Genomic DNA, 13,976 nt, shown 5'->3' on the forward strand with positions numbered 1-13,976 from the left:
AATAAATAACAGCTGAAGGAAATAGCTTTTTACTCTGTTGTTTGTCTATAGAAATTTTTAGAAAGAACTATTTAACAACTTGATACACATGTTAATAGAGTTTTTTGAAAGCACATAAAAATCAACCTTTGAGTTAAAGGAGTAAATATAAACACAAGTTTGTGTCTTGACTGGCTGAATAAATATCTACTATCATTGGCTCCCTTGTTTAGACCAGGTGTGGGCAAATGACAGCCAGGGCCAAAAATTGAGCTGCCACCCGTTTTTGTATGTTCACCAGCTAAGGATAGTTTTCACTTGTTTAAATGGTTAAAAAAAAAGACTAATATTTCATGACCCATGAAAATAATATAAAACTCAAATCTCAGTGTCTATAAGTAATGTTTTACTGGGACACGCTCATTTATTTCTGTGTTTTCGTGGGGCAGTGGCAGAGTTGAGTAGTTGAACAGAGGCCACGTGGACCGTAGGCCTAAAATATTTACTCTCTGGCCCTTTACAGAAAAAGTTGCTGACTCCTGATATACACCATAGATTGATACTGAAAAGTACAGTTATTTGTTTAAAAATGGATAGAAACTAACCCTTTAATCAAAAAATAGGTTGACCAGTTGACTAGTATTCTAACTACAAGATATCTATAGGATGTCAATTTAATATTGGAAACTTTTAAATGATTTTCGGAGAAAGTAAGCAGCCAGCTCCTATGAGTTAGCCTGCCCAATTATGGAGCTCTTGGTTTTGTAAGAGCATGAAAAGGTCAAGTGAGGGATTTTACCGTAGAGGAAAGAGCACAGGTTCTGGGGTTGACCAGTCTGGATTGGAAACCCTGCTTCTTCACTGACGTTTTGTATAGCCTTGGTCAGTTATTTTACCTCTTAAACCTGTTCCCTCTGCAAGATGGCAGTTCGTCACTCCCACTGCCTGAGATTGTCTTGAGATTAAATGGAGCACAGTGTGTGAAGCACCTCGTGCAGTGCTTGACTTGTAAATCGTCCTCAATAAATTTGGGTGGACAAGGGTATCATGGTGGTGCTTAATAATAATATTTGTTCCCGTCCTAAGAATGCTAATCATTACTGAGCACGTTCTGTGTACAAGTCTGTTCTAAACTCCCTGACATGAACCCAGGGCAGTAGGGGTTGTTAATATCTCCATTTTACAGATTAGGAAACAGAGACCGGAAATGTAAGGAATGTGCTGAAGGTCATGCAGCTGGTAGAGGGTGAAACCAAACCTCTGACCCCGGAGGCCAGAACCCACACATCCCTGCCACACGGGGGAGACCTGGGGGCTCATAGGCCCAGGAATAATGGTGCTGCTGGGCCCTGTTTGGCTTTTTTTATATTTGATCACTCATGCTGGGAACAATGAAATATCTTTCTTTAATTAAATACATTGTACAATTAGACATCATGAGCTATGTGGTTGACGAACTATTCCAGTTATGCCTGTGTTCTCATTCAGAAAGTCTCTGAAATGACTCAAGGTTATATATGACTATTGCAATCATCATTTTTTTTAAAGGCATTTCTTTTTTTAAAAATTAATTTATTTATTCATTTTTGGCTGTGTTGGGTCCTCATTGCTGCACACGGGCTTTCTCTAGTTGTGGCGAGCAGGGGCTACTCTTCATTGCAGTGCGTGGGCTTCTCACTGCGGTGGCTTCTCTTGTTGTGGAGCATGGGCTCTAGGCGTGTGGGCTTCAGTAGTTGTGGCACATGGGCTCAGTAGTTGTGGCTCGTGGTCTCTAGAGCGCAGGCTCAGTAGTTGTGGCACACGGGCTCAGTAGTTGTGGCACACAGGCCCAGCTGCTCCGTGGCATGTGGGATCTTCCCGGACCAGGGATCGAACCTGTGTCCCCTGCATTGGCAGGTGGACTCTCAATCACTGCACCATTAGGGAAGCCCCACAATCATCATGGTTTTGAAAGAGATGTTCCTGAGAACATTTTGTGCTCATGAGGGTGTGTTCTCTGTTATTGGAGACCTCCCTCTTGAGGGTCTGCTCTGTAGAATGCACAGTAACTTTTCTCTATACGGGAAGTGTGGTCTCATGTCTCACATTTATTTTTTTTTATTATTATTTTTAAAAATAAATTTATTTATGTGTTTTTGGCTATGTTGGTTCTTTGTTGCTGTGCTCAGGCTTTCTCTAGTTGCGGCGAGCAGGGGCTACTCTTCGTTGTGGTGCGCGGGCTTCTTATTGTGGTGGCTTCTCTTGTTGTGGAGCATGGGCTCTAGGCGCGTGGGCTTCAGTAGTTGTGGCACATGGGCTCAGTAGTTGTGGCTCGTGGTCTCTAGAGCGCAGGCTCAGTAGTTGTGGCGCACGGGCCCAGCTGCTCCGCGGCATGTGGGATCTTCCCGGACCAGGGCTCGAACCCGTGTCCCATGCATTGGCAGGCGTATTCCTAACCACTGTGCCACCAGGGAAGCCCCAAATTTATTTTTGTCTTACAAATTTTTCTGTCTCTACTGACTCCTAAAATTGAGATGATTTTTAAAGTGATTACTGCAACATCAACTCTTCTGAGCATTGTTCTGCAAGTTGCCATGACTACGTCATAGCACTCCTTTCTGGATGTTTCCCAAGATCTATAGGCAGCTGTTAGGCCATAAATATATTTATAGTTTAATCACCTACTTTGTCAAAGAAGATAGTTTTCTTTTTCCCCATTGTGCCAAAGCAAATGTGCTTTAAACATTCTGCTTAAACAAACCCAGCCATTCTGTGTTATATGCTAACAAACTCCCCCTCCTAAAAATACAGTTAAAAGCATGCCCTATGGGCCCCCCTGGTGGCGCAGTGGTTGAGAATCTGCCTGCCAATGCAGGGGACACGGGTTCGAGCCCTGGTCTGGGAAGATCCCACATGCCGCGGAGCAACTCGGCCCGTGAGCCACAATTACTGAGCCTGCGCGTCTGGAGCCCGTGCTCCGCAGCGGGAGAGGCCACGATAGTGAGAGGCCCACGCACCGCGATGAAGAGTGGCCCCCGCTTGCCGCAAGTGGAGAAAGCCCTAGCACAGAAATGAAGACCCAACACAGCCATAGATAAATAAATAAATAAATAAAAATTTAAAAAAAGCATGTCCCAAAGGACAATATTTGCAAAGTAAATATCAGAGCGATTCTTGGATTGCAAATTCAACAGTGATGGATAATACCAATGCTGTTCATAGTTTTTGAGATGTCAATTAAGATATAGCGTAACTTTGAAAAACATTTTCTCCTAAGGATTCTCTCCCTTTGGATCAAGACAATGAGAAATTTCTAAGTGTGAGGGGAACTCGCTTAGTGGTAAACAACGTGTCTCTGGAGGATGCGGGCTATTATCGGTGTGCCATGACGTTTGCCCACAGAGGCAGGCAATACAACATCACCAGGAATATCAAACTCCGTGTCAAGAGTGAGTACTTGCCATCAAGGTACCTCTGCACCCTGGTTCAGCAACAAGCATGCAAGGAAAAAGTTAGGGTTCCCGTAGAATTCTTCGAATGTCTTTGGTATGAAAGGAAAACAGATATGGCAACTCTCTAAGCATCAGGCTCCTAAGATGTGTAGGACACTTGGAAAGATAGGAAGCAGGGTGTTTTTATGAGGAATGGTGAATCCCTGGGTAGTTGACAGGGTTCCAAGTCTGAGGCTAAAACATGTACCACTAGAGGAGGCCAAACAGTGGTTCTCTTGGAAGGTCTCTTTGGAAGGTCTCTTTGGAAGGCTTGCACCTCCAGGGCCAGCTATCAGGACACGGTTGCCATAACTTTGTGTATAATTCTAGGATACTAGGATTTTATTGGATTTTTCAGTGAGAAGGCTATGCATTGGCATATGTGGTGAAAATTGCCCTTTTCTGGTCTTTCCCAAGCAGGTCTAGTTACCCTTGAAACCAGGATTTTAAATAGTGAGGGATCTCATTGGTTTCAATGAGTTCTACCTGAAAATAATGTTGTGAACAGTACTGATTAGCATGTCAAGTTTATCCACTGTTTCCTCCATGCCTCCTACGTGTGGGACATCAAGCTTGGTGCAAAGGGCACACAAGTGATGCAGTTCTGGCCCCTGCCCTAGGAAGTATGGCGCTTTTCTTTGTTTTACACACTGAGTAACTACACAGCTGGAGTCTTTTAAGGGCATTTCAAAGAGCTTTGGAACTATATTAAGGTTATGTACGTAATTGGTCTGTGAGGGGAAAGATTTTTTTCTCCCAGAGAATCCAGAGATTCAGTTTTACTATAGGGAAAATCGTGTCTCCCATGAATGGAAATCTCTAGATTATTTTCTTTTAACGTCTTGTGAAGATTCATTCACATCAACCCCTTGCTCCCGCACAGCGGGGATCCGTGAGAATCCCGTGACTTTGAAGGGGCCCCGAATTATCCTGTTCATGTGATACTGAACAGGAACACTAGGGGGCGCTAACCTACATATAATCCTGTGTCCGGACCACACTGTGTCTCAGCCGTTCTCAAAGGGTGGTCCTCGGCCAGCGGCAGTGGTGGCATCACCCGGGTACTCATCAGACCTGCAAAATCTCAGGCCCCATCCCAGCCCTACAGAATTAGAAACGATTAGCAGTCTGTGTTTAACACTCCCACCACCCCCGTGCCGGTGATGCTGATGCACCCTGGAATTCGGACCCATGGATGTGTTAATGTCTCGTCCTTGGGGCGTTCTTCTCCCCTCTCTGCTCCCCAGCCTCTGTGCAGCAGCCCTGTGACCGTGAGGGGAGGGAAAAGCTCCTGGTCCTGGTGGAGAAGCCGGCTGCTCCCCAGGCTCTCCTGGGATGCTGAGTAATGCTTCCTCCTGGTAGGGTTTCAGATGCTCTTTAGCGGAAGACGTGAGGATGGAGCAGCGGTGGCCGCGGGCAGCTCTTCATCCACCCCCATAAACTGTCCTTTCTGCTTCAGTTCAGATGCCCAGTTTCTTCCAGCTGCTGGGAGACCTGCCTCTCAGGGAGCTGGGTTCCAATTCCTCCCCAAAGAGTCAATCACCTCAACTAAAAAGCCCTGGTGGCCAAGCTGGGTTACTCTGTTTATCACTCAGTATGGGGTTAGCATCACGAACAGGTGGTTCTGGAGCCCCTGTGCCTTTTTTATTTTTTATTTCTTTGGAAGCGACTCCAGGATTCTGTGGCAGGCGCATGGGGTGGTAGGGAGGGAGTGGGGAGAGCTACTTTAGCGTGAGGAGCCTTTGGGGTAAGACCTATCCTGTGGACATCGTGAACGTTCCTGTTAAGGGTTCATTCAGGAAGCCGGGGAGCGTAATGGTTAATTGTTACCACAGAGCAGAGAACATCTGTTAGTGGAATGTGTTTAACTGTGGCTTCTTCCAGTAATCTCTCTTCTGGGAAAGGCATTGGCCAAAGAGGCTCAATTTCATGGAGAGCCGGTTTCCTTTGCCAGACAAAAGCCAAGTCTCACAATGAATGGCTGGCCCTACTGTAAAGGATAATTTAGTTAATTAGCTAAACAATAGACCCTGACCCTCAGCTTGCAATGAAGGCTTTCCTAACCAAATCTCTTTTCCTCATATCTTTCTCAGAAAGAGAAGAGGAGACGATTCCGGTGATCATCTCCCCCCACCAGACCATCTCAGCTTCACTGGGTAAGGACCGTGTAACCCACCTGGATGCCTGCAGTCCCAAAGCTGGGGCCCCAGGACCCCTGTGTCACCGACTGCGCCTGCCGTGGGGTTTGCAGGTCCCCCTACCCCAGCGGGAAATAGCAAACGAGAGGGAACATTTCCCTTTACCAAATACTGTCAGTAATGGCATTATCTGAAAACATGTACACTTTGCTTCTTGAAAACCCTGCCTACAAAAATCTCAGTGAAAAAATCAGAACATTCTAGTAGCTGTTGTTAACTGCATGAAAGGATTAAGGCATGATGCCCCAGAAAGTCAGCACCTGTAGTGTATTTAAAATAATTCACTTTACCAGTACTTGGCTGACGCTCAGCATTTCCCCAAGACTCCGACTCTGCCCCCGCTGGTCCCCACAGAGACAGTTTCTTATCGCCAAAATAGCTGGTCAACGGGTCAAGGGAGTTAATGAAAATGCATGACAGAGGTTTTCACCATTTTCCACCATCCTGGGCAGCACACACTTTCTTATTGAGCATTGCTAAGTCTGATAAGATGCCATTCAATGCCAACATCAACCCCGTGGGGCGGTCTTATTTCTCCCAATTTCCAGAAGGAAAAGCTGCCCAGGGGGTCGCTGGCTCAGTATCTGTCAAAAAGCCATAGTCGGGTCTGGCTGGGGTTCAGACTCAGGCCTGTGTGTCTGTGAGGCCTGTACCTTTTCTGTGTGTCTGTTTTTATATAGTGGTTTTGTAGGTCTTATGCTCATTTATTAAACCCTGGCTGCAGAGTCCTGTCTATCTACATATCATCTATCTATCTATCTATCTATCTATCTATCTATTATCTATTTATCTATCTGTCATCTATTATCTATCTAACCATCCATCTATCCATCTATCATCTATTATCTATCTATCTGTCATCTATCTATCTATTATCTATCTGTTATCTATCTACCTACCTACCTCCCTCCCTCCCTCCCTCCCTCTTTTGTCTGGTGTTTGGGCTTACATTTTAAACTTTAATTGGTGGTCATGGAGAAGGAGGGCTCTTGCACAGACGCCGGGATTGCTGCCTGACACCTGAGTTGCAGCTCCCGACAGCTGCCTTGGCTCTCAGAAGAGCCTCCTGGAAGCTTGGGGAAGTGGGGACCCGGGTTAGTGCTGACTAGAGCCCCAGCACCCCTGCTCCTCTGTGTTCCCCAGCCCAGTGGAGCTGAGTCTCCCGCCCTGTTGCTTTGCATGCACTGATGTGCCTGGCAGAGTCATATGAGGCCAGAACGAATGGGCTGCTTTTGGCTGAGAAATCTTTAAGGTCATAAGGGATGTGAAGGAGGAAGAAAAGTGGGCTTTCTGAGCCTGAAGTGGCCAGGTGCATTAAAGCACACACCCCAGGGAGGCACATTACCCACGAGGAAGAAACACATGGGAAGGATTTTTTCATTTATTCCCCCTCCCCTTTGGTGACTAAAAAAAAAAACAACATAGTGATTGAGGCAGGGGACCTAGGACCATCATATTGCACAACTGTAGAAGGCACCATTCATGTAAAACACAGTGGCTTTTGAAAGGATTAATCCTAAATGAACATGACCAGGGATGGAGAGCTCCTAGGAGAAACAGGAGAGCAGAGACCAGCAATGGGCAAAGAGACAGAATCCTCTGGATTCTGGATCTGGATTTCTGGAGGCAAGAAGAATAAACTGTGGAAGAAGGCGGCTCTGGAATTCAGAATGCTCTGTAGGAGCCGAGGGGCCTTGGGGAAGCCATTTGCCTCTGGGTTTCCATCTGCCCTGAGGACCAGTGGAAGGGGCTGGAGACCCTTGGTAAGTACTGATGCTCTAGGTGAATGGAATCGCTTGAGGGAACTAAGTTTCCTTCTAAGAAAAGAATTGGTGAGGGTGTGTGAAAAGAGGGGGAAAGATCCACCCCTCAGATCTGCTGATGTGACCCCGTCCCCTGGCTGGGTTCTGACGTTTGATGTGCTGCGTCTTGCTGTCACAGGGTCGAGACTGACAATCCCGTGTAAGGTGTTTCTGGGAGCTGGCATACACGCGACCACCTTGCTGTGGTGGACTGCCAACAACACACACGTAGAGGATGCCTACCAGGGGGGCCGCGTGACCGAGGGGCAGCGCCAGTAAGTGGGAGAAGATCTTCCTCATCCCCTGGGCAGAGCTGTTGTGAACCCCCTGTAGACTCCACTTCCTTGTAGAGACAATGTCCTAGCCAACCCATCAATATGACACACACACCACATTACAAATATATATATATATATTTTTTATTCTACTCCGTTGGATTTTTAGAATCTTAAACATTGGGTTTTGCTAAGAATCACCAACTGTTCTTGAGAATCAAGCCTTCTCTCTAAATCTATGAGCTGCAGCCTACTACTTGACATTGGTGTTGCCTCTTCTAGCTGTTTAATTAGATATTTCTTCCTTGAGCATTGCAAAGTCAAACATTCACAGCCCTTAAAACGACTCTGAAACTTAGCCACGGGATCCGAGAGCCGCCTCTGCTTCTTTCCAGTCTCTAAGGAAGGTTACTCTGAAAGAAAGCGAGGATTCTGTCCTCATAAGCCTTCATCTCCGGGAAATATCTTCTCACTCTGAAAGTAGAACAATCAGGCCTTGTAAATGGAAAGCATTTGCGTGTGAGGAAGGCAGACCCTTCAATGTTCCAAATTATAAAGTGTTTTTAAAATTATAGTCTCAATACTCTGAATTTGCCTGAACTTTTGCTGGCCCAATTTTTGTCTTTTTGGAAAGGCCTATCAAAAAGGGTCTTTCTGGATGCAATTTAGTGGATAGAAATTATGTGTGGTTAGTGCAACTGTTTGCTTGCAAATCCTCGTTGTGAAAAGCTTGGGCAGAACTCACATGCCGCATGCCAGCTTACTCATACTATCTGTTTGCTTAAAGGAGCCTATTTTCCCTCCATAGATTAAAAAAAAATAGTCCTAGTGGATCCACATCCATGATATTTTTATTCATACTAACAGATCGTAGTGAAGCATCTTCGGATTCCTGCAACATTGCAAATGGCAGTGCTGTTGATTAGAGACCCCTCCACTGCGGCCCATCTGCAGCCCTCAGCTCTGAACTTGAGTTTCCAGAGTGAGGGTTGGCAGTGAGTGGATATGAGAGTAGACACCGTGGAGGACGGGATTCCTGGAAACTCCCTGCCCTCCCATATGCAAATGATTTCTTGGTGATACAGTCCAATTTCCCAAAACTAGACATTTCTATTCCTACTACTGGTTCTTTGTTCATCAAGGGCCTTAAGTGATTTCTCCCCCATTATCCAAACTAAACTGGCCCCTGCAAGTGTTCCTTGTCACAAGTATCCTATCATAGTGACCAGCATCTTCAGGGTCACTGTTACCTTCAGGAACAGGCTTAGAAATTCTCCCAAATAAGTTACAAATACAATGGCAAGTGCCTCTAACCTGGTAATTCGTGACATCAATTTAAGCACAGTGGGGCCTTGAGAATGTGTAGGTGTCTATGTTGAAAAGACAGTTTATGTTTAACTAAGTGTTTTCTCACTTAGGGAATACTCAGAAAATAATGAGAATTACATTGAAGTGCCACTGATTTTTGATCCAGTCGTAAGAGAAGATTTGCACACGGATTTTAAATGTGTTGTCCGTAATACAATGAGTTTCCAGATGCTTCGTACCACAGTCAAAGAAGGTATGGATTTTGGGGACATTAAAGGGAAAAACTATGTGTTGGATGCTCTGCAGATGCTAAATAAAGCTGCTGATACGCCGGGTGATTACCTAGGAGGGCCCGTGAGTTTCCTGTTAGTGGAGCACAGAAAGCAAATCTCTCATTTTTTATGACTTTTTTGGTAGGGTGGAGGCTGGCTTTCGGAGATTATACTCAAAGAGAAATTTAAAGAGGAAGCTGATTTTTTTGGAAAAAAGATAAAATGGTTCTGCGATAGATTTAAAAAAAACCCGTGTCCTCTAGTGGTTCTGCCTGGGTCAGCAGGACTGGCTCTGCTTTCACGACCCCTCAAGGAGGGTGGAATGCTTTTTATCCCGAGGTTGAGAGATTTCATCCTCCAAGAGCTGGGAACCGGAAGGTACGCAGGGCTCAGGCAGCTTTAGGGTTACAGCCATCAGTCACCAGGACATAAAGTATAAGGCTGTAGCCAAACCAGCCCAGTGCTCATGGAAGGACATTTACAAAAGAAAAGAAAAACCTGACTTACCATTTTGACAAATCGATTTCTTCTCGGTGTTCGAGCGCTGAGCAGGAAAGGGAGACGTGGGTGATGTAGTCTGTCGACGGCCCGAAGGATAAGAAGGGAAGAGACAAAGCGATCCCTACCGGGAACCTTACCCTGCCTACTGGGCAGTCTGCACAAGCAGTAAACACAAACTGCCCCACATTTTCCGTATTTGCAGGGGAGGCAGCTGCAGACAAGCTTTTAATTGGAAAGCTGAGAATTTGTGTAAGCCTCAGGGCAGGAATGACAGCACAATATAACTTCTCTCCAACTGTGGTCCGTGCATACCAGCATCCCCGGCTTGAGCCACTAGTTGAAAATGCAGATTCCTAGGCTCACCCCCCAGATCTACCCGGTCAGATTCTCTGGGGTGAGGCCAAAGACTGCAATTTAGCAAGCTCCTTTCATGTTAAAGTTTGAGAACCGTTGCCCTAGGACACACGCAAAGGCTGACGTCCCAGATCATTTGCATGAGCAGGTTGGTGGTGGTACAAACTTGGAAACGGAGGATTCCACAGAAAGTGGGATCCACCGCTGGGCTTCAGAATAGTGATCCAAAGGAAGCCGTGGTTTGTCTTGTCCTGATGCTGGGAACCTGCAAACATTTCTAAGACGTGAGCCCTGACCCTGCATGTCCTTCGCTGGGTTGGCCGTGACTGATCACAGAGGGCACAGCTGAAAGCCTTTCACCAGGGCTGAGAGGTGCCTCTAAATGGCTGCTCTGAAAATGAAAGCTTCACTCGTTTCTAAGCCTTGAGGGATTTTAAAGTGTAAGAATCATCTGGAGAAATTGTCTGAGATTGTGTCGATTCCTGAACGCCTGCACAGACTAAGATAAATAGTAGCTTAAAAATGTAGAATTCTAGCTTCATCATCCATGTGCTTGTTAACTTTTTTTAAATTTAATTTTTATTATATATTAGAGTGTAGTTGATTTACAATGTTCTGTTAGTTTCAGGTGTACAGCAAAATGAATCAGTTATACATATATCCACTCTTTTTCAGATTCTTTTCCCATATAGGTCATTACAGAGTACTGGGTAGAGTTCCCTGTGCCGTACACTAGGTCCTTGTTGGTTACCTGTTTTATATATAGTAGTGTGTATATGTCAATCCCAAACTCCTAATTTATCCCTCCTCCTCACCACTTGTTAACTTTTTATCCATACTTCCTATATTTTCTAAAATAAATTAAGTTTTTAATTTATCTTATTTTTGGCTGGGTTAGGCCTCTGTTGCTGCACGTGGGCTTTCTCTAGTTGCGGCGAGCAGGGGCTACTCTTTGTTGCGGTGTGCGGGCTTCTCATTGCGGTGGCTTCTCGTGTTGCAGAGCACGGGCTCTAGGTACGTGGGCTTCAGTCGTTGTGGCATGCGGGCTCAGTAGTTGTGGCTCGCGGGCTCTAGAGCGCAGGCTCAGTAGTTGTGGCGCACGGGCTTAGTTGCTCCGTGGCATGTGGGATCTTCCCGGACCAGGGATCGAGCCCGTGTCCCCTGCATTGGCAGGCGGATTCTTAACCACTGCGCCACCAGGGATTGCTTCCTATATTTTCATAACACAGAGATGCCGAGGAGTAGAATATAAAATAGCTGGATCCAAGCGATAATCTTGACACCTAAAGCTCCTTTATTCAAAGTTTTTCTTTCCCTTTGTTACTTTACTGACTCCTCATGACACCCATGCTCACGGAAAAGGGCAAATTATGTGCTGGCCATGTCACAGTCAGCTAGCAGAGACCTAGACAGGCATCTTATTGCACGCAGCCCAACGGGTAGAACAAAATTAGACCATCGACACCTGCCCACCTCCCCAACTCTGCATTGCTTCTCTCCAATGGATATTTGTTCTACCTTGCTTGTTTGCCTAATGCCACAGATATCATTCTCAAGTATCCTTGATCTTGGTGTAAGACTTAGTTTCTGAAAATCAGTGCATATTTATTAGAAGGGACAAACACCACTTCCTTCTCTGTAAAGTGCATGGCAATGTCCTATCTGGTGGTAGGAGCGTGTTCACCCCTCACATGTCTGTTCTTCCTACAGCTGCCACGTTCTCCTGGAAGATTACACTGGCCCCCCTTTCCCTCATCTTCTTGGTTTTAGGGGGAATATGGATGCACAGACGGTGTAAACGCAGATCTGGAAAAGCCTATGGTTTGATGGAGTTAAGACCAGCCATCAGATTCTCAATCCTATCCGAGTAAAATAAAGGAAATAAAAGTTCAAATCAAACGATGTCCTTTCTTCTGGAAGTGGCCCTGGGTTTTGAGGGACGCTGTTCTTTTCCTCAGTTGTTTAACAGAGCTGCTGTGTTTATAGTGGGTTTATAGTAAAAGACTGAAGTGGACATGTAAAGTTTATTCTGAAACTGAATCACGGGAGCCAATGTGCACATGGGTGGGCGTGAGGTGCTCTTTGAATAAGAGGTGAAAACACCTAAATGAGTTTTTGAATTCATTCATTCATTTCACAAAAATGTGTTAAAAGTCTACTTTAGCTATGCTCTATGGCAGGTGTTATAGATACAAAGATAAAGACATGGTTTTCCTTTTGGGAAGGTGGAATTTCATTTTGAAACTGGAAAGGATGGTTTAAGAATACTAAAGAAGAGTCAGCAAGAATTGGTAAATGCTTTTTAAAAGGACGATCCAAAAAATAGTAATTCAAATAGGTGGTCAGAAAAATACATTAGAACATACTAGCGGACTGAGAAATGCATTCGCCTTCATAATGAAACTTCTGAAAATAAAGAGAATGGAAGAGTATTGAGATAATTGCATACACATTGAGAAAAAAGTAATCAGAGCCCCTTTTATGTTATATGCCCAAACTAAATTCCAGCTAAATTGATGAGTTAAATTTAAAAAATCAAATTGCAGGAAAATTGGCATGACTCACTCCTTCACCTATTCAAGTCTTTGTCCAAATGTGACCTTGCCAGAGGCCCTTATAAGAGTTCCTTTCCAACCCTCTCTGTTCCCCCCAACTCTGCTTTGTGTCATTATAGCTCTTATCACCACCAGAACTTCCACTATATATTTGCTTGTTTATTTTCTGTTTTCCCCACCAGAATGGGAGCTCCTTCAGGGCAGAGATATTATTTTGGTCACGGCCATATCCCCAGTACCTCAAATCAAGCCTGTCATCCACTGGGCATTTAATAATTATTTGTAGAATAGACGAAAACAGGATGAATTCTCTTGTGTTCACTAGCAATAAAAGAATCACCAGAGTAAACATGGACAGCGTTCATTATGTTACAATTTCTGCATAAAAAAATAAAATAATAGGGCTTCCCTCGTGGCACAGTGGTTGAGAATCTGCCTGCCAATGCAGGGGACACGGGTTCGATCCCTGGTCTGGGAAGATCCCACATGCCGCGGAGCGACTGGGCCCGTGAGCCACGATTACTGAGCCTGTGCGTCTGGAGCCTGTGCTCCGCAACAAGAGAGGCCGCGATAGTGAGAGGCCCGCGCACCGCGATGAAGAGTGGCCCCCACTTGCCACAACTAGAGAGAAAGCCCTCGCACAGAAACGAAGACCCAACACAGCCATAAATAAATAAATAAATAAATAAATAAATAAATAAATAAAATTTAAAAAATAAATAAATAAAATAATAAAAGCAAAACATCAAAGAAATTGTGTCAAGCAAGGTCAAGGCATTAATAACTATAACATAGTTATTCAAGGTTTTAAGAAAGGCATCAGAACCAAACAGATGAAAGAACATGGGTAGGGAATTGGGAGAAGAAACACCAAGGAACCGTGGTTTCAGTAATAAGCAGAGATATCAATTAAACAACATTGAGATACCTAAGCACTCACACACTATCCAGTGTTAAAAGGTGATACCAAGGTCATTACAAAACAGTCACCCTCACTCCCTATGATCCCATGTATACACTGGCACTGGGAGGTGACAGGCACATGTGTGAAGCCAGTGGGGTGCTGGGACCGGCTGACACCTTCTTAAAGAGCCGAGTGTGGCATCTCTTCCCAACTCTGTTGAGTGATGTCATGCTGTAGCTTCAAATCAGCTGTTGTGGGAGTATTTACACCACAGAAATCGGCAAATGCCACAAGTCTCCCCTTTGCGGTACCCCACTACAAGGGTCATAGCGATGCCCAGCACTGCTACTCCTGGGGA

The 13,976-nt window shown here is 45.1% G+C and overlaps 1 protein-coding gene across 1 annotated transcript in view; it reads left to right on the forward strand.

Annotated features, from left to right (window-relative positions):
* The window catches only part of IL1R2 (interleukin 1 receptor type 2), a 34,591-nt gene extending 22,559 nt beyond the window's left edge, over window positions 1-12,032 (forward strand). Inside the window, exons 5-9 of the mRNA XM_061211218.1 lie at window positions 3,236-3,407; window positions 5,543-5,605; window positions 7,589-7,724; window positions 9,143-9,285; window positions 11,870-12,032. Coding sequence (XP_061067201.1) covers window positions 3,236-3,407; window positions 5,543-5,605; window positions 7,589-7,724; window positions 9,143-9,285; window positions 11,870-12,030 — 675 coding nt within the window. The 3' untranslated portion in view covers window positions 12,031-12,032. The remainder of the gene's footprint in view (window positions 1-3,235; window positions 3,408-5,542; window positions 5,606-7,588; window positions 7,725-9,142; window positions 9,286-11,869) is intronic.
* Window positions 12,033-13,976: the final 1,944 nt, after the last annotated feature.

Source organism: Eubalaena glacialis, chromosome 14 (genome assembly GCF_028564815.1).
Source record: "Eubalaena glacialis isolate mEubGla1 chromosome 14, mEubGla1.1.hap2.+ XY, whole genome shotgun sequence".
Lineage (NCBI taxonomy): Eukaryota > Metazoa > Chordata > Mammalia > Artiodactyla > Balaenidae > Eubalaena > Eubalaena glacialis.